Raw genomic sequence first — 21,919 nt, forward strand, 5'->3', positions numbered from 1 at the left:
ATCAAAGTATATTCAACCTATTTATTTTTCAGTGGACTAAATGTAGTGATGAATGTTTAAAGGAAGTTGGATGGCCTTCTTTGGAGCTGAGCTATAACTGTGCTTGTACATGCTACCCTACTCTTATGAAGTGTTATGGTCATACATTTTCAGATGGAATACCGTATAGCGGGTTATTTTCGAAACAGAAATTTTCGCACAAGAAGCAAAATCTGAATTTCAAAAGATTTTAATTTTGAAGAGTACATATTTCGAAGTCCGGATGGATTTCAAATAAACGGAAATTCGTGTCACAAATTATGAAGATGCATGAATGTTTGCCAAAAGCTGACTTACTGATGAAATAAGCGTGCACAATTATACTAACTAAGGCTTTCAGGAATTTGATCCAGCAACTCTCCATATGTTTTTGTAGGTATTATACAAAGACTGTCCTCTGCTATTGGGCCCTCCATCCAGCTGCAGTGGATGTTTGAGTTAGTTGTTTTGTCTGTGTGCTCATTTATTTATGTATTTATACACTATCACACAAAAAAACAACTACAAAAAAAAACATTTTACTGACTTGTAAGTGGCCATCACACTTTGCTTTCACCCTATTACACAGCGTTGTAAATGAAGAACAGTATCAGAAGTGCCTCTGAAATCAATCCAGTCACCACAGAAAAAAAGATGATTCCTGTTTACAAAAGTACTTTTTCCCAGGCTTGATGGACTGCCCTTGCCCCCAGCAGAAAAAAAATGGCACGTGCTGGACAACTGTAAGTGAAAATAAGTAGAGTAATCCAAACTTAAGGAAGCCATGCATTGCGCTACTGTGAATCTACACCTTGGGTAGTCAGCAAAAAGAAATGGAACACAAAGGAGGACAAAGGTAAGTCCATGATGCGTTAATTGTACATACTGCAGTATGCCAAAAGGCACCTCTGTGGACGAAGCAATGAAGCAATGTCAAACAGTGAATAAATCAAGCTTGTAGCCTTTGTTGCTATCGAGTTATGCTTGCCTGAAGACGGCAGGCAGGCAGGCAGACAGGCAGGCAGGCAGGCAGGCAGGCAGGCAGGCAGGCAGGCAGGCAGGCAGGCAGGCAGGCAGGCAGGCAGGCAGGCAGGCAGGCAGGCAGGCAGGCAGGCAGGCAGGCAGGCAGGCAGGCAGGCAGGCAGGCAGGCAGGCAGGCAGGCAGGCAGGCAGGCAGGCAGGCAGGCAGGCAGGCAGGCAGGCAGGCAGGCAGGCAGGCAGGCAGGCAGGCAGGCAGGCAGGCAGGCAGTTAAACCATTAAATACACTTTTAAAAAATATTTACAGTCTATTGGAATTTGGAAGCATTTAGGGTCGTACTGAAGGCACTTTTGGGCTTGGTTATACCTAACCAATATACTGCCATGGCACCAGACGGTATTGTGAAGCTGGTTTTTGGGTGACTCTTTTTGGCCAGAAAGACCCAAACCTTCATGATCCCAACTGTATGATGAATTGTTGCTTTCTAGTTAAGTTTATTTTGTGTGTGTACTTTTACTACTAATTAAGTACATTGTACACTCTAAAACTTTGTTATGTGTTACCATATTGTCTCAAATTATGGCTCGGGAGTTCATTTGCCTGGCAGTCCTGTTATGTAGAAATGTATACAGTAATTTTTTCTTTAAACCAAAAGAAAACCCACAAAAGGAAAAACCTCTGACTGGTAACAATGATGTGTTAAAGGATGAACAATAATGACCAGAATAGCATAATATCTTGACATGAGTCAGAGATAGAGAAGTGAAGACTTCTGACCACAACTTAAAATGTGTTAGGGACACACACAACACACATACTAATTATCACACTTGCTGTATAAAGGAGGTAATAATGGATATCCCAGAAACAACAACTGCCTTTGTCATTATCACACAAATCACAAGACTTGGTAATGAAATTTTTTGAAGTTCCTTTCTTTTGTTTTATTAAAGTTCTCAATCATCACATCTTGTTCAGTGGTGGACCCTAACCCTCAGTCCAACCCAGTCAGGTACAACACACACAAGTGTTGATGGTACCTCACACACTACACTATAGTCAGTATAAATAGTTGTACACTGACTGACTTCACCAGTTAGTGAAGGAGTTACTATAATGGCAACTACTCCAGATCATGTTGAAGAGTTTGTAGACACTTTGTACAATAATGACAGTGTTATTAGAGCTACCAGTAAGGTGATGTCAGGTAGTGAACTAGCAGTGAAGTCTCTGGGGACAACAGTTGATCATATTAACAGATACAAAAAAGTTCTACAATATGGTGGTAGAGCCTGGAGTTTTGTTGTATCCAGTGGAGGGGTAGCTGCCATTCTATGGACATATATATTTGCCTTTGATGTATTAGGCCCATTATTAGGTGCAGCAATCCCACTGTGTGTGTTGTTTTGTATGGTATTAGGATTAATGGTAATACCAATGATAGTTGAAACATGGTTGGATAACAAGGTGATGGAAATGGTAGACAACAAGTTGGCTCCTCAAGTAAAGCAACTACAAGCTTCCATCACAGAATTGCAAACAGTCTTGAGTTTTACAGTAGCTATCTCACATGTGGGTAGAGTTCTAGAATTGACACAAGAAAACTACCAGTATCTGAAATCTATACAAGTCACAGCTGTAGCTGTAAACTTGATGGCAACTAATATCTGCTCAATATGTGTATTACTCAGAAAGAAGAGATGTCGGATAACTGAAAAGATTGCCAACAAGGTATTGCCACAGTTAAAACAAAAGTTTGAAAAAGTGAATGGTTCAGTACAACTGCTACATGCTACAGTGAAACTTGTCACTTCACAGAACTGATGCTATACAGCCTACAACAACACTGCTATATGCAATTGCTTTGATTATAATCTAGGATAAATACATAATCGTTTTGATTTGTTCCTTTGTAAAGTAGACAAGAAATATTTTAGTTGTTCATGCACAGTAACAATATTCAATGTAACACTTTCACACCTCAGATTAAAGGAGCCGCCCGGGCTACATTTAGCATGTAGCCCAGCTAGCCGGGTTACAACTGGGCTGTGATTATATAGAACTAAAATCGATTGTGAGGATCGATTAATACTCACATGTTTAGGATACATGACTTACATGAAAACCACTCAGACGGAGAGCATTTTGTTATCCTTGCCATCCTACAAGTTGAAAAACGTTGGGCTAAGGTGAGTACGAGTACTATAGCTTATCCACCAATTGTTTCCGCACATTTTCAAATATGGACACGCCCCATCATAAAGCTACCACTCTGTACGGAGTAACCACTCTACAAGCAAGCTTACCTATCTAGGCCTTTAGTAAACTTTATAATTTTTCTATAAACGATTCAATAGCACTGATTAAAACATTAAACTAACGTAAATGAAATCCTCCATGATATCACTAAGATATGTCCATTCACTGTAACCAAATGTAACTGGAACGTACTAGTTGCTGACCCACAATAAAAAATTTTAGGCATGCATATATAATACATCCAGTGGCTACACTCACAATGGCTTGGATGATTTGATCGCCCTGTACAGGCTATCAGCCTGATAAGCGTTACATACTATCTGTGACACGGGGCATTCGGGCTTTGCCTGCAGCCTTCGGGCAGTCGGGCATACATATCAGGCAAAGCCCTCATGCCCGTGTTACAACTATTACATGTACTTCCACTATTTAGTATACTAAACAGTGTATACAGAGAGTACTAAGATGATCTAGTTATCATATAGTATGGTAGTATTGTGTAGAAGAGATCGTGGGATTTAGCTGTCCAATATTACCCAAAAACCTCACTCTTCCTTCATGACAGTTTGGCAAAGCACATAAATGGCTCCATGGCAACTCTAAATCTCTCTAGCTTCTGTGATTAAAATTAGCTACAGGATTGATTTCTTCACTGTTCGATGTCGTTTCTACCCGAGACGTCACTTTTCACCAACTACAATGGCTACAGTGTATACATCATGGATTTGCCTTTGTCCTCCTTGTGTTGTGGTGAACATGTAATGGCTTCAGTTCAGCTATCACAAGAACTGTCCATATACTCCACAGTGACTGGGTTGATTGTAGAGACACTTCTCATGCTGTTCTTCACAGTTGTATAACAGGTAGAACATAGCCGAAGTGTACTGGCAACTTCATTCTCAGTAATTGATAGTTGGGGGCGTACATTAAGTCACACATTAGTAGTGACTGTAGTGGGGCTCCTCATATTGTTCATTGCTTGTAATGCTTTGTATAATGAAGTGGAATGACCACGTCACTTTCCAGTAATATAGTCAGGGTGCATGCAAAGTCACTCAATTAATATGTCTGATTCATTCTTTTGTTGTGGTATGTTTTAGTTCACCAGTCATAAATTATGACAAACAAGTGTAAAATTTATATTGAGTAAGGATCATAGAAATAGAGAAAGCATTGAAACAAGGGAGGTCAACTACACCTGCAAGTAAATCCCATAGCTATACTATTGATGTGACAGTTAGTAGGGATTACATGTCCACTAGTATACAGTAGCTAGAGGTATAGATGACCTTCCTTGACCTGTTTTGTTTCTATGATCCATACTCAAATATGACAAAGATGTAAAAATCTGTCAAGCCTTATATTTTAAGAGCATACTTTTACCACAAACTATGTACATTGTACAGTCTAAAACTTTGTTATGCCTCACCGTATTGTCTCAAGTGATGGCTCGGGAGATAATTTCTTTCAAGCAACTTTTACCCCAGCTATTATAAGGGACAGACAACTATACAAGACCAGAGTGACCAGTATTCTACTACAACTACCCTTGATGCTTTCATCACGGATTTCAAGCTTAACGAGAACTCACTGAAACGTTCTTCACTTCAAAGTTCATAACGCTACATGGAATTGCTAGAATTATGACTACATTAGGTGTTCCTGGTATTTATTTCTGTTATTCTGTATGATACCACCAGCAACTGGACGCTGATGTATATGAAGCTGGCCATAATTCAAGGCAACACGGCATTTCATATTGTGCCCATAAGTTACACGCATTACAGCAGCAGTTAAATCGGTTTAGATAGTCGTCCTTTGCTTTGTCATCTCTTGAAGTTAAAGTATCTAATTAATGACCACCACTTCAGAGATAATCAGTTTAGTTACTGCTTAGCGTGTGAGGTACTGTGCAATACAGGAAACCATTGAAACTGTCAGTTTGTACTTTTTAAAACGGCAGATCACATTTTCAGATTTGCCTGTATTATTGAAATTATATAAATTTCTTTCTGAAACAACCACAATAACCTCAGTGAATACAAAGGGAAAACCTGTAAGACATAAAGTGAAATACTTTGTGTCTTGTTATATAAAATCATATGGCAAAAATCTTAGCACTAAATTTTCTGTAAGACTATGACCTTTAATTTCTGTCCTCCATTAGTAACCTTACAACTACACTGACAGACTAATTGTAGACTAAGACCAGACAAACTAACACACACCTGTTGTATAAAGAAGGTAATAATGGATATTCCATAAACAACAACAACCACTTGGATGAGTTTGGCATTATCACACAAATCACAAGACCTGGTAATAAAGTTTTGAAGTTCCTTTCTTTTGTTTTATTAAAGTTCTCAATCATCACATCTTGTTCAGTGGTGGACCCTAACCCTCTGTCCAACCCAGTCAGTTACAACACACACAAGTGTTGATGGTACCTCACACACTACACTAGTCAGTATAAATACTTGTACACTGACTGACTTCACCAGTTAGTGAAGGAGTTACTATAATATAATGGCAGCTACTCCAGATCATGGTGAAGAGTTTGTAGACACTTTGTACAATAATGTTATTAGAGCTACCAGTAAGGAGATGCCAGATAGTGAACTAGTAGTGGAGTCTCTGGGGACGACAACAGTTGATCAGATTAACAAATACAACAAAGTTGTACATGATATTGTAGCCTGGTGTAGTATAGGGCTGATTGGTAGTGTAGCAGTAATTCTCTGTACATTTCTGTTAGTCTTTAACATGGTACACTTATCATTTGGTACACTGGGAGGACTGGTGTATATCTTATTTGGAATATTAATTGTAGGCCAAGTTGAAACACCACAAGTAAGAGAGAGTGTGGAGGATAAGATGGCACCTCTAGTGAAGCAACTACAGGCGTCCATCATGGAGCTACAGAAATGGCTGACAGCTAATCTTGTTATACTTGAAGGATCAGTTGCAAAGTTACAAGCAAACAATGGACTACTCAGTGAGAATAGTAATGCTGTCAGGAAACTGATCTCAGATAGTGAACTAGCAGTGAAGTCTCTGGAGAGAATAGTTGATGATATTGACAGATACAATCAGTTTGTACACATTGGTAGACAACTAGGGTATGGTGTACAGATAGGTGGAGGTGTGGTTGCAGTATTAGCGATTAAAGGATTGTTCATAGATGACATAACTGAATTTTTCATAGGAATCTGTATAATGGGAATGGTATGTGGAACATCTCTCATGATGGTTGGAATGGCATTTATAAAAGTGTTTAACAATGAACTGTATTTTGAGACAAATAGAATTGTGGAACACCGAGCTGTTCCTCTACTAAAGAAATTACAAGGATCCATCAATGAGTTGAAGGCACAATGGAGAGGTGTGGCAGGGGTGTGTGCTACCTTGTGTGTTAATGCAGCCAATCAAATGACACAACTCAACTATCTCAATTCTCAGAACATGTCACCAACTACCAACACATCTGTTAAGTGGTTGGCAAATGTTTACCATTTAAGTTGGAAATTTGTCCACAGTAAGACAATTTCGACAGCAGAGCAGATTATAGAGCAGCTGCTACCATGGTTACAACAGCAGATAAAGTACCTGAAGAATGCTGAACAACAACTGAATAAAATCACAACAATGACTAGTACAGACCAACTGAAGTGTTTTAGCTGTTAATATTCTTGTACAGTTGATTGTTATTATTGTATTGAAAACAAGCATAGGAAAATGTTTAATTTTTAGGGCTGTAACAATACTGATATTATATCGGTATTGATACTGATATTATATCGGTATTGATATTAATATTATATCGGCATTGATACTGATATTATATCGGTATTGATACTGATATTATATCGGTATTGATACTGATATTATATCGGTATTGATACTGATATTATTGGTATCGGTAACAGTCAATTGCAAATCTAATTAACTTGAGTTATATGCACTATTAAAAGTACCACAAGTACCATAAAAAGTTCCTTATATATGCTAAAGTGACTTAGTTGTCAAATGGTAAAACTCTGAAGTTCTACATTCTCACTTAGCAAGAGTTAGCCTGGGCTCAAATTGCAGGTTGAGCAAGATTGCTTTCTCTTTTTCTGAAGGTTAATGCACCACTTTTTTTTGTGTTTTAGAGGTAGATTTTTTTTGGTCTTTAATAGCACTGACAAAAACAGACAAGTTTGGATAAAAACCTTTTGTAAACAGTACCAACGAATAAAAGGATTAGATTGATTTAATTGTTGAAAAGCATAATAATTGTATATAGTAATTTAACACAGCCATAGTGATCATGCTACATACTCTGTAATGCTGTAATGCATATCGGTTAGGCTTTGAAGTATCGGCTGTGAATATGATATTGGTTCACTAAGAACCTGTATTGAAAATAGGCAATACCTATCAGATATCGGTATTGGATGTAAATGTGGTATCGGTACAGCCCTACTGATTTTTCTTCCACTTGTTTGTATAATTCATACCAGCACTTAACACAACAAAAGGAAAGAATGTGCTAGACAACTTTATGCATGCACCAACTTATCAATTACAGAAAAGTGAAGTAACTATTCCTCTTTGTTTTCCGGTATGTTCTACCTGTTATACAGCGTTACTACGGAGGATCTATGGTGCAACAAGCACGAGAAGCACTGCATGATCAACCAGAAGTCAAGAACGTGGGTGGCTTTAGGAGAAACTCTCATTTGACACTTTCCAAAAATGTAACTATAATCATACATACATAGCAGATGCCTAATACATAGCTCATATGCAACTATACCATCCCAGCAAATTTTAGCATGTAGGAAACAAGCTAGTCAAGTGTCAAATCCCAGTTTGTCCCTCCCAAGCATGTTCTATTGCTAAGGTGGAACTGTGGAAGGCAAGAGCAGTCTATCAAGATTATTGCATACATATCTATATGATCTTCATCTAGACCCTCTACTCTCTACACATACATTCTCACAGAAGGCACTTTTACAACAGAAGTGTAATGCAAACTGGATAAAGACAAGAGCTCTTTTACAGTATTTGAACTGAAATTTCAGATAGCTAAGGGACTTTTCAATATAATATTTAATTTCCCTGGAGTGTCCCTTACATCACAAGGAAGTTAGGGGAAGTCCCACCAGACCACAAATGGTTAAGATAATCCCCTTGTATTGTATCTTCAATGTATAAACTGTACTGTAACCGTTTAACACATGTGCAGTGCTGTAAAATCTATGCTATTTGTTCCTTCTCTCAGCTGAACTGATCCACTTGCATATAGCTACACTACAAAATGATGCTGGAGACTTATCATATGCAAAAATATACAGTAATCTACATACAGTAGTGTTGTTTTAGTTATAACTAAAACTAAAAGTGTTACTTTTAGTTATCTGAAACTAAAACTAAAACTGAAGTTTTTATGATTTTTTAAAAGAATAAAACTAAAAGTGCCTCAATTTTTACATTGAAACTTGTACAAAAACTAAAATATTACTTAATGTTTACAAATAACTGAAAATAAAACTAAAAGTACGAATACAATTCACTAAAAGTACAATTATAAAACTTGTTGCTTGTTTTAAACTAAGAGTACTTTGCTATGGTAACACTTGAACACATATAGCTAATTATTCGCTATACACATACTATCAGTATAAAAGTGCTTTGCTATGAAGATATCTCAACTTTATTGCTAAAAAGTTCCTACTGTGATGTTTCCAAGCAAAACGTAGCTAAATTAAACTATCACAGGATTTAAAATCATATAGTATGGTAGTACTGTATATTAGGAGGTTTCGGTTTTTCTGACCAAAAAATATCACCCAAAAACCAGCTTCATAATATCATCCTGGCACCTTGGCAGTATTGGTTAGGCATTACCAAGCTCAAAAGTGCCTCCAATACGACCTTAAATGAATCCAATAGATTTTAACAAATTTTAGGAACTTTCTACTGACTAACTACCTGATGCCTTCAAGCAAAGCGTAATTCAATAACGGCTAAGGGTATACAGGATTGATTTCTCCACCATTTGATGTTGCTTTGTCCTGAGATGTACCTTTTGGCATACCACAGTATGTACAATGCACACATCATGGACTTACCTTTGTTCTCATTTGTGTGTCGTTTCATTTTGCTGACAGACAAAAGGTTCAATTCACAATAGCATGACACATATGTTTGTAAATGGGAATCATTCATATTTTATGTGGTGACTTGATTGATTGCAGAGGTGCTTCTAATACTGTTCTTCATTTGTGTGCAAGCAAAGCATGTAATGGCCACTACACTTTTAAGTCAGTAATTGATACGTAGCTTGGGCACACATTCAGATGAAAACCGCATCACCTCTGGTGCCATCCTTTCTTTTCAAGCAGTATGCACAGGTCCACCAGTTATAATAATGTTACGAAAAGGTAAACAAACAAGTTTAAGGAATTTTAAGGTCAATTAGTGATTATAGAAAAAAGTACGAAAACAAAGGAAGTCGCCTACACCTGCAGATATACTAGTGGACATTCAATCCCTAATTCAGTCATGGGTATAGACTGAGGTGGGGATTAAATATTTACTAGTAGTATATATGTAGACAACGTTTCCCTTTCTATGATCCCTAATCGACCTTAAAATTCCTAATTTTTCCTTAAATTTGTAATAGCTCTTTATGGTAAAATCACATGCATACTTGTTCTTTGAAAAAGAATCATGTACATTCATTATTGCATAACCAAACTGGTGGGTTGAAATGTGCATCAAATTATTGAAGGGTAACTGACTGCTAAATCAGTCTTCATATTTACTGCAATTGTTTTGACACATGATCATTTTGATTTTGGTACCTTGGTGGTCTTGCGTTTACCATGTTCATTTTGGCACCTTAATTGTCACATCGTGTATCTTGTATTATTTAAGTGCTAATGGAAAAACAAACAATATACACATGTGTAATTATGCTTTTCAATTTGCAGCTGTGTAATTTCTAGCACTTAAATACATGCATGGCTTTTGGACTTACAAGTGTATAATACTTGTATAGGACTAATATATATGTTTTATGTAAGTTGCATTTTAGTTGAATTGGTACAATTTTGGCCAGAATAGCCCAAATTTTCAAGATCCCTATTATACAGTAGTATCATAGGTAAAACTAAAACTCTTGAAATGTAACATCTAAAATGATAACTAAAGCATATTGAAGATGGTAACTAAAACTAAAACTTTAACTAAAATATATTAATGATGGTAAGTAAAACAAAAACTTTTAACTAAAACGTTTTTCTATTTACAGCTATAACTAAAACTAAAACTAAAAGTCAAATGCATTACTAAAACAACACTAATACAGTGTACTAATTATAGTTGATGACCTCGTCATGTTCTAGCTCAGACTTGTCTCAACTATCACACATACACATGCATTCTAACAATTTCAAGGGATTCATTACATATCATAAACATTTCTGGCAGAGGAGGTTGGACACGCACACGTGAGCGCATACATTTTGTATTGAAAGTTTAACCAAGCGCTCATGAAAGTTTTCACAAATACCATTTGAGAGTGCATTTCAAGTTTAGTCTATTCAATCAGTCTAGCCCATTCAACCCCACTACTCCAGGCGCGTAAATCGCTCTTGAAATCTACGGGGATCACGTGTGTAAGCGTTTGCTGGGTGGAATCCATGTGTAATACTATAGGGACGCCTTATGTATGTGTATTTTAGCACAATAATTGTCGAAGAAAGCAATGTGCATGCTAACAAAGCCTCCCAGGGTAATGAAACAGAAGAGCGGACGCCGCTAGCTTGGCCTCACAGAGAATCGAAAAGAGAATCAGAAACTCGCACACCTGTCGTGCAATAAGAATTTGCTGTTCAACTTAAGAAACACAAGGTAACGTGGTGTGGATATTGCTAAACATTTCTTCTATCACTTTCTCCTCGTCACATATTAGAAATATGCAATTAACAGTAATAAATTTCAGAAGCGCTTATATCGTGTCCAACCTCCTCTGCATTTCTGGATATACTGTAACTAGCCGTTAACACAGCTTAATTGAGAAACTTCTTGTTAATTAAACGTTTATTCCTCCCTTCAGGTATGTATTTTATTGGGGGTACACTTTTGACTTTAACTTGAAACATGCAAAAAATTGTGTAGAATTCTGAGCTCGATCTCACTACTTTTCACAATTCATCAGAGTCCTATTCACTGTGCTACTGCTACTAGCTGCCGGCTCCCTGAATTTTTGACTATTTTAAATGCAAGACAATATAAAACAATGATTTAGCCTATATTAAAGAAGATAAAGCTGAACCATAACCCTAATTTTGGATAGAGGTGCACTGATATGGGATTTTACCGATATACTGATAACCAATATAATTAGCTTCAAAATACTGATTCCGATACCGATATTCTTTAGTGTTGGGTTGCATCTCAACATAAAAGGTTTTCAGTATGGGCACACTACAATGTAATATAACAAAAAGGTGGTTGCCAAAAGGTTTTTGTAAAAAGAAAAAAAAAGGTATGTGAATAAGGTGCTATGAAAAGTCTCAGCAAAGAAAAAAAAAGACTTGGAATCGAGCTTTGGTTACTACAAAATACTTCACATCTTTAGCCTAATGCTTTACCCTAATGCTTTACCCACAGCACTACAAGATCAATTATACAGAAAGCCGAACAATTATGGTACTTAATTGTTTAAAAAGTCAACTTTTTACCGATACCAATATACTGATGTGCGATATCGGTACCAATACCAATACCAATCTTTATATCGGTGCACCTCTAATTTTGGACTCTAGAATCGTGAGAATTGGTTCCATAGATCGTGCCCTCTACTACCTAATAGTATGGAACCAATTCCTTTTAATAATGAAAATGTACCCCAAATATTAGTAAGGGAGGTTTGGCAAGAATCACTAAGTGTGTGAAGCACACTCTGAAATGCATGAAGCACAAGTTTTCTAGGAGAGATCTGGGGGGCATGCCCCTCCTCCTTCCCCCAGGAAAAATTAGGTGTAAAGATACACAATTTTGATGGAATTTGATTATACAACTTTAAGACAGATCATCAATTAAACCTTTTCATTTCAAGTAGGGGAGAACAGATCACTTGAAAGATCTTTCATTCCATTGCAAACTCATAATTTCCTATCACCAAGAGTATATAATAAAAAAACAAGAGTGTCGAACGGTGTATTAGCCCATGACTAATGATTGTGTAAAATAACACGGATATTTCAGTAATTGTTCGTTTACGTGAAATGATAATTTGAAATGTGTACGTAGCAACGGATCTTTCTTCACCAGTTTTCCATGTTATTCAACCTAGTATTCAACAGTTATTGTACAAGGAAAGTGTAGTAAGGACCCAAGATAACTCCAACTCGCTAAAACAATGGTTGCACAAATGAGTGTGTTGCCATGCCTTCAGGGATCCGCTTGGCAGTGCCAGAACTTTAACATTAGCCAATTCTCTTTAATGCTATCATGTTTTCACTTGGTTTAATGGCCGAATTTGGCTAAATACAGCAACCCTTAATGGCAATATAAATGAACAATTACTGAAATATCTGTGTTACTTTATGCAATCATCAATCATGGGTAATATACCCATTCGATACTCTTGGTTACTATTATATTGATATCACTAAGTAAGTACTAATTCCACTAAGTACTAATGTTGTACTTAGTAACACAATTAATACACGACAGATACATATTTGTTGTACACATTACATACTGTACATTATACATCACAGTGTACATGCTATTACTGAAAACATGGTTTTCACACAGGCCTGATAAAACCACCACAAAGACAACATATATCCGTACCAACAACAAAGAATAAATAAATAATAAATAAAAATACCCTTGGAAAGTCCCTATCTGTTATCTATAGTCACGAACATTCACATTGTGTAAAGCAAAAGTCTCAGTTGTGCTATCAACTAGACAAACATTGGATGGCATTATGATATGCTGCATGCCATCCAGTATGGATGCACTGAAATGACTTGATGGCTGAGTAACACTAAGAGTACATATAATGAACACTTGGTGATATTACTGATCACTCACCCATATAACATCTTATTGGTATTATTATTTCATCAACCACAGGGGTAATACCCTTGGAATATCCCTACCCACAAGTGATTAGACTGACAATAACAGAAAACAACAAATGTCCTTATTTATAAAAAAGCTCTAGAACACATATATTAAATCATCCATTCAGTATTTCTACGGCAACACTTAAGTAGTGATATGGTAACTTACTCACTACTAAATAACAAATACATACATAAAATACATCCCTCCTGGAGTAGACTGAGTGTGGCACTTGACTAGATATTGGGTGGCTTGCAGTTCAAATTCTGGAGTTGGAGGGACTTTTTCCCCTTCTTTGGCCCCTTTTGCTGTTTCACCTTATTGGCTAGGTTAAGTAACTCGTTTGTTGTCCAAACTTCAGTATGAGGCAAAGGCTGTAGATCAAGTTGCTGTCAGACTTTCAGTGCAAGAAATATACAACCAGATATTTTAACAATTGCAGTCAAGATTATGTCATAGATAAATAAATAAATAATGAAAGGTCTAGGGCTGCACGCTTACTGAGTATAATCCATGTTCATGCTGGTGAATGAACAGACAATTTGTTTTATATAGTTTCAAACTACAGTAGCTGCTACAAGGATGGTCTGGCCACATGAGACTACTACATTAAATGTTTTTAAGCGAATATATACTAACCTCTATTGATAAATCATGTTGCTTGTCAAGTGGGCGTGGTCATCCATCGTCTTCAGGTTTAATGTAACAAGGTTGTGATAAGCAGCATGCATTATATCCCATTTGCACTTTTGTGACCATAAGAGAACAATACACCAGAGGAGACAAGACAAATTTTAGGGCCACTAAAATGCATGTGAACAGAAGCATATATTTATTATATATCGTTTGGTTAACTGACCCTGCCATTTTGTTGCATTCTGAACAGAAGAACACTGCTTCACTGCATTACACTTACCCTTATCAAAAATTGAATGCTGAATATGTGCACTACAACAATCTTACATAACTTTATAGCAGCACACAAGTAGTTCGCACATTACAGTAAAAAAAATCAACAAAAAAAAGACATTGTCAACTTTCATTTAAAGTGGTTACAAGTTCCTCTTCTACAGACTTAAGATCAGTATTCTGTTGGGTTAAACATGGCAAAACGCGGCTATTGATTTGCGCTGCTGTTGGATGTTGTTCTCGTTTGACAATAGAAAATATTGAACCCACCAGTTTTACGGCACCTAAACCAGTAGCAATGCTAGCTGTTAGAACACCAATGGTTAGCATCACAGTTGGTACATGTTCTCCCAAAGCAGACCATATTTTTTTCACATATGCAATAATATCTTGAGAGGGTGCTTGCATCTGTGCAAAAATAGCAGTGTTTGTATTGTTTGTATCACAGTGAGTAATACTTATTTCTACAGGATCAGCACACATGTCCCCTATTTCCTCTGATTTCACCTTTACTTCATTAATCGTGCCTTTCATTGATTCAATTGAAGGAGATACCACATCCAGTTTTTCCTTAACATATGAATTCATCTCATTGTCAGTACCATAAACTACAGCTGCCCCAAATGATGTGATTGCTATTCCACCAAATAAACAGACTGTTAACATTGTGGTACCTTTCACTGATGGAAGGCTTTTATACACTGTCAAACAAGTTAGTATTCCTATTTTACTCCCAGTCACTGCACCAGCTCCAACAACCTGCATGCTATATCCAAATGCCTTCTTCAACTGGCTAATCTGGTACTGGCTGTTGATATCTTTTGCCGTTGTCATTAATAAAGGTGATATCCTCTCACTTTGTGAAACAACTTTATGTACACTGGACAAAAGTCTGGAGCACTGAGCATGGCCATTCCTAGCACACCCGTGTCTAACTAATTTCCCTGCAACACTTAGTACACTCATTTCAAACTGGTAATGAAATAAAAATGAGCTCTGCCTACTTTTATAAGACAACATTACATCATTCCACAAGATGGTTTTTGGGGGAGTTTGATTACCACTACAGGCAAATTTAAAATTCCCTCTCACAGAAAATAACAATAATGTAATTTAGTTAATCCCCTAACAGAGCTACACATAAGTAAATCTGAAGGACTAAAAATATTCTCAAACATCATTGTTGTCATTAATTGTGATAGTCCATTTCTTAACACTGTTGCTTGAACATTCACAAAAGTGTTAATATTGTGGGCCTTTGTGACATGTTAACTTGATATACAACCCAACATAGCTGACAGATTTCACCTTACATACTTACTTTAAACACAAGAGTAATTTAAAAGCAGAGATTTATAATTCTCCCATCAAGGTTAAGTTGATTATCATGAGATGGTGTATAATAAAGCCAGTAAGACCCATACGTAAATGTCACGCATTGCAATCTTATTGAAACAGCTACCTGCCCTACGTGCAGGACAATTTCTACATTAACTAAAATTCAATTAATGTAATGAGGAACCAAGCACTACTATTCATTAGATATGTACATGAACCTAATGCTATCCTTATTGCCCTATATAAATGTGCTACCATACACTTTTCCAACAGTCCATGTGCTGTGAAGCAATAGCATGATGTTATGAACTTACTATGAGCAAATAAGAAAAGGTGTGCACATAAAAGGTACATAAAAAACGATATATATACCACTGGTGGGATTCAAACCCACACCCACAACCTCAATTTCAGGAAGGTGCTTTACCAGCTGAACTGTTTGTCCTGTGGTTAGCAATGGAATGCAGAGATAATTTCTCTACATCATGGCCCCAACGTGCTGTAGCGGGTAAAGGAAAGCATGTAGAAGCTTGTAATAAACTTTGTGAGGTGGCCAGATGGAGAGCATTTCATTTCGCTCAAATCATGTTGATACATGCACAAATTGCTGAGTAAGCATTCTTAATATCCAACACATGAAAAACATGTCACAAAGATGCGGCAATGAGAAGAACAAAGTTGTCATGGGTAGGAATCAAACCTTGAACCTTGGGGTTAGCAGTTCTGTGCTCTAACGCTACAGCTCTTTGTTTGTGGTTTTAACAGGAACGTAGAGCAAGTTTTCCTCTCCTTTAACACTTGCACTGTAGAGGACAAACGACAGTAGTTTGAAGCTTCATTTTAATTTAAAGAAAATAATTCTTAGATGGTGAGCGCTTCATTTGGCACAAAAACCACTTTGCTACATGCATCAGCTGGTAAGAAAATTGTTGGATTGCAGATGGCCAGACAGTCAGCGGCTTTTCAGCTTTATGTACATAGACTGTTGGAAACTTGACAGCTATACTGACAGTAACAATGTATCCTCTAAGTTCCAAAGTTACATAGGCAGTAATGTAGTGATATCTCATTAGCAAAGAGCAATCAAGAAACATAACAATAACAATTAGTGTATTTTATGTCGGTTGAGCTTGCGAATTAGACGGAAAATAACATCTTTCCGGAATACGTAATGAGGGTGCACGTGCCATGCACATGCAGGTGGAGTATGTATATAAAGAGTATGTGTGAACACATGTTTAATTCTATGCTGTCGTTTTAAGTGTAGGCTACCTCCCACCCACCCACCCCCATGGTGATTTTCCTAAGCTGATTGGCAGATCCTGAGTTGAGATGGAGAAAGGAGAGTTTTGAACTGAACTGTTATGCACACTTTTTTTTTTCTTTCCATGCAGTTTTCATTGGGGGGTGGACGCACATGGTTTTTTCCAGACAGGCAAAAAAAAAAAGAAGCTAATTAGCCTATTCGGTTTTTTCCCTCGGTCTCACTCGGGCACAGTGATTCCTAAATTAATTGCACTGTGCAGGCCCCCACCCTCCTAGGTCACGTACTAGTTGGATTTGTTTTTGTCACTGTGGTTTGTAAGCTTTGGTAGTGTGTTACATGATATGAACTAGTAGCCGCGCTTGGCAGCTACACATCCTGTGTTACATGATATGAACTGGTAGCCGTGCTTGGCAGCTACACATCTCCAGTTGTTGTGTGGGTATGGTGGTTTTATGACATGTATGAGGAAAGAGCAGTATATGTACACACATAGATAACAGAATTACTATATACATGTGCTACATACATTATAATCAATACAACAAGCTACATGTGTATAACACCATAATGGCATCAACTTAGTTACTTAAATTGACAATACATGCAGAACACACTCGTATGTTACACTACAACCAATTCAAACTTTGATAATTACTATTGGGTTATGTGTATAGAATACAGTGTGGATGCAAAACACTATATGAGACATACACACTGACCTGGTTTGGTCCACTCTGGTGGTTTACTGAGGAGTCTGGTCCCACCTGCTACCACCACCCTTCCTCCTGTGAAACATGTGTACAGTGTATAACACATAGGTGTGCACTTACATATGGTGACATGGTGAGGCACCCCATTAAACTGAAGTTTTTCAACCGAACTTCAACTAATGCTAATAAATTTTAACAATGCACACAGCCATTATTAAAATTTATTATTATTGCAGCCATTTGTTGGCCGCCACCTTTGAATTTTACAACTTTTTTCACACAGGTTTTTTTAAGCTACACCTTTTTTCACAGCTTGTGTGGATATCACTTCATTTTGGAATTACAAGTTTCAAAAAGCCAGCCTATGGTTGGTCTTAATACATCCTTTCTAAATTTTTCCCTCTACCAGCTACAGGAATTGTCGAAGACTGCATGGCTATATCTATTTATGAAGAACTGAAATAAGACGAATTTTGAAGGTGCATATATTCCGATGATAGCTGGGCAGATTTGACTCAAATTAGGAATGGGAGATGCTCTACACTGAGGAAGTTTCCACAGCAGAAATAGTTAATTACCATTCAAGCACTATTGAGCCACAGATACATGAAAATGGCGTTTTCTTTCACCCACCCACACCGGCTGTACTTTGCCACATGACAAAACTTGATATAGACTATTTTCATAATTTTTTGTAGTACCCTAATAGAGCACATAATTTTTCTGAGCACTTCAATACAATGCATATGGAATGTTCTAGAATTTCCATTGATAGATCTACAAATTATCATTCTAGTGTACTAAACCAGAACTTTCATTCATAAGGTAGAAATTAAGTGAGGTAGGCAGAAAGGGCTCTATTAGAGTATCTTGACTGCACATTTTCACATGTTTTGCTTTATAACTCTTTAGCTAATACTCTCAGTACTTTCAAATCACAATAGGTTTGCACTACGATAGTAACTTCATGTACAGACCGATTTTAAAGTCATTCAGTAGAGCAGATTACCCTGTAGGCATGACAATAAATAATAAATCACTTTTGCAATTTTCTAAATCGTACATAAATCCATTGTTCTTATTTCGATCTGCATGAAAATCGGGCTGTAAATGTGCTGCAATATGCTCTTACTGTCCTCCAAATTGAAGACAATCAGCTAAAACATGCGTGAGTTATAGTGAGTGGAGCAAAAAGAAAAAAGATGAAGAAAAATACGAAGAAAATAAGATGAACTTTGAAGGCGCATATCTCAGTGATGGCAGGGCAGATTCAATTCAAATTTGGAATAGGAAGTGCCCTACTCTGAGGGAGTTTCTGCAGCAAAATTGGTTAATTTCCGTTCAGGAAATAGAGCTACAAATGCGTGAAAACAGTGTTTTCTTGGTTCCTGTAAAATACGCACTCGTCCGTCGCGCGTCCGCACTAGCTGTATCTGGCAACACGACACAATATTTTGTCTCCTACCTGATAACTTACCAAGTAAAGTTTCATAGTAAAATGATCTAAGATGATCCATGTGAAACCTTAGGGCAGTTTTACATACATGAGGCAACCGTGAAGTTCCACCTGTAACAAAGTAAGGGGTGGGGCACAGTTGCTAGTACTCCTTCCTGTAGTTTCTTTCTTTTCTTCCCTTCCTTGCTGTCTGGCCTGTTCTATTCCTTTCCTGTCCTCCAGTGATATCACGTTGAAGACAGAAACTTCTTTCCAAGAATGTGGCCCCTTCTTACAGCAATTAGTATATGATTTTTGTTACTACCGGCAACTGATGACTGATCCAGTAAACTTGTGGAATGGCCAATAGTCCCGAGGCAGTGGTGGACACCAATACTTCTAATGAGAATAATAGTGATAAATGCCTAACAGAATGTGTACAGAAACAGTTGTGCAAAGATACACCATAATAGCCATAGGATGTGGTTGCTAGGTCTATTGTGTGTGGTATGTGTTCTATTAGAGTAGTTGAATATAATGGGCTCTGGGTCCCTTTTAGACAAACTGCAACAGATAGCTTCCGTATCAGTAGCTATATCTTACCATTCACATCGGTCACTTCAAACCCCATCATGCAGGTACCCAACAAAGTGTAATGTTAGAAGTTTAATAGGGTGTAGAAGATGTTCAACTGATCAGAAGCCCGAACTGAAGCTACTAACAGTTGAACGAGACTAAAGATGGATGGTGACTTGGAATTGAGACTAGAAATGGATGATGAACTATTAAGGGTCACACAATACAAGAAAAGCTGACAACCATGGAGCCCCCTCTTGATCAAGCGGGATGCATCTCCTGATGGAGAGACAATAGCAGATGTGTTTCAAATAGGGTCGAGTCAATGTAATACATGTAAAGAAGTTGCAGTTAAAGTTAAAATAAGTTTTCATGCAATGCCAAACATGCAAGATTTAATCAAAACGTTGAAGGAGATACGTGAACTTGAAACTGAACTTGACAAGGTTAGACTACAGAGAGGAACACTGTGTAGTAGCTGAAATTTTTACATCATTCCTAGGTTAACGCCAACAACAAGGAGATGTGTAAACACCACAAGAAAATGCTTGAGGAGATAGCCAAAACAAACCAACACACAAAATTACATTATGACAGTAAGTTGAGCACCATTTTTGTAATGAAAAATATCTCCTATCTGTAGTGGCACTTGACAAATTGCAATCAATCATTAATCGGGGAATATCTTCTGTGTCAGTATGGTGATGTGTATGAACTTTTTAAACTGATTTAATATGAAATTATTACTAGTGTGAAAATTTTAAAGGCATACAAGTCAGTATGTAAAACTGCTCTAGGACTAGACGCCAAGTACACAGTATCAAGAAATATCTCAATAGTGTACAGTAAAGGGTCCAAGTATTAGTTTGGCCACATTATGTGACTATTATTTTCTCCTAGTTGTCACAGCCTATAGTGTGCTTAGACTGGGACCTAATACCTAACCATGTGGTAGTGTGGTTGCTAGGTGTTAACCACAACTAGGAGTAGTAATTCTAAGCAGACTTGAAAGATGGCTGAACAGCAAGGTAACAAGTATGGTAGAAGATAAGTTGGTACTCCTAGTGAAGCAGCTACAGACATCCTTCACAGAGTTGGAAACAGTTTCAACTATTTCAGTAGCAATCAATGGTACGGATACAGTGGTATTTTTAAAACATCGATCTTTCAAATCTTTACAAGATACAATCACAGCTGCTAACTCACTGGAAACTAGGATGTGTTCCAAATGTATTTTACTCACTTAGAAAAGACATCTTGAGAGCAGACATCAAAAGTTTGTCAACAAGGTGTTGCCATGGCTAAAACAGAAGTTAGAAGATGTAAAGACTTCAGCACAACTACTAGATGTTGAGGTGAAAGAAGAATACTTCAGATTTGCTGCTTCACAGAACTTACTAACTGTATAGCTTATAACAATACTATAAATGTTTATATATTTTCCTGTTATTGTTAATAAGACATTTGCTCATTGTATTAATAGTTTTTGTGTGTGTATGTGTGTGTGTGGGCAAGTGGGTAAGACAATCTCACTCCTTGTATTCATAGGCTTTAGTAAGTGACCAGAAAACATTTCCCGTCATCCACTGACATACCAATTGAACAGTCAGCTGCTCTATGCAACCAAAACTAAATGAAGCATTATATGGGTTCATATGCACCTAGCATTAAATGTCTTTGTCATCTGTATGGAAAGAAACGTAACTGTTTTATTAAAATAATTGGTGCATTGTCTGTTTCTGGAGTAATAAATAGTTTAGTCATTAATATAATAATAACCACTTGCCCGCCTTTCACAAGCATGAAATGGTTGAGGTGAGGGGAGGGGGCTAACCAGAGTATAGTATCTCTGGGGGCACATAGCACCTCAACCATAAACTATTATGCTTGTCCTATAAAAGGCGGGGTATACAAAAGACTTCATACTTGGTAACAACTTTGTTGAAGAGTGCTTTTCGTAGCTTCATTGAAGAGAACTTGCTGTTTGTGGACATATCTATAATAAGGCAGGATATACAAGACAAAGGAAGAGTGTTTTTGTAGCGTTGAGAACTTCATACATCATAAATAAAAACAGCTTTCACACATGGAACATGGGAAGAGATACAAGTGTCAAAAGAGGAGTGAGTAAATTAACACTCCTGCAAAATCAGTTTGCTTTTCACTTTAGACTATAATTATATCTTAGGGTAACATTGTTGAATGCTTTATTAGAAAGTTTTTATAATAGTTATATGTTTTCAGTCTCTCCAAAAGGGTAATTTTAGCAATCTTATTCCAAGGAGGGTTATGA

The 21,919-nt window shown here is 37.2% G+C and overlaps 1 protein-coding gene across 3 annotated transcripts in view; it reads right to left on the reverse strand.

Moving 5' to 3' along the window:
- Positions 1-21,919, reverse strand: part of LOC136263889 (uncharacterized) — a 28,134-nt gene that overhangs the window by 1,483 nt on the left and 4,732 nt on the right. Inside the window, exons 3-4 of one of the 3 annotated variants that reach the window (XM_066058509.1) lie at positions 17,625-17,690; positions 10,109-10,183 (exon numbers count right to left, since the gene is read on the reverse strand). In XM_066058509.1, coding sequence (XP_065914581.1) covers positions 10,109-10,137 — 29 coding nt within the window. In that variant the 5' untranslated portion in view covers positions 10,138-10,183; positions 17,625-17,690. Of the gene's footprint in view, positions 1-10,108; positions 10,184-13,559; positions 13,598-17,624; positions 17,691-21,919 lie in introns of those variants that run through there. The other 2 variants (XM_066058511.1, XM_066058510.1) reach the window with 2 other exon arrangements.

The sequence above is a fragment of the Dysidea avara genome, chromosome 8 (assembly GCF_963678975.1).
Source record: "Dysidea avara chromosome 8, odDysAvar1.4, whole genome shotgun sequence".
Classification (NCBI taxonomy): domain Eukaryota; kingdom Metazoa; phylum Porifera; class Demospongiae; order Dictyoceratida; family Dysideidae; genus Dysidea; species Dysidea avara.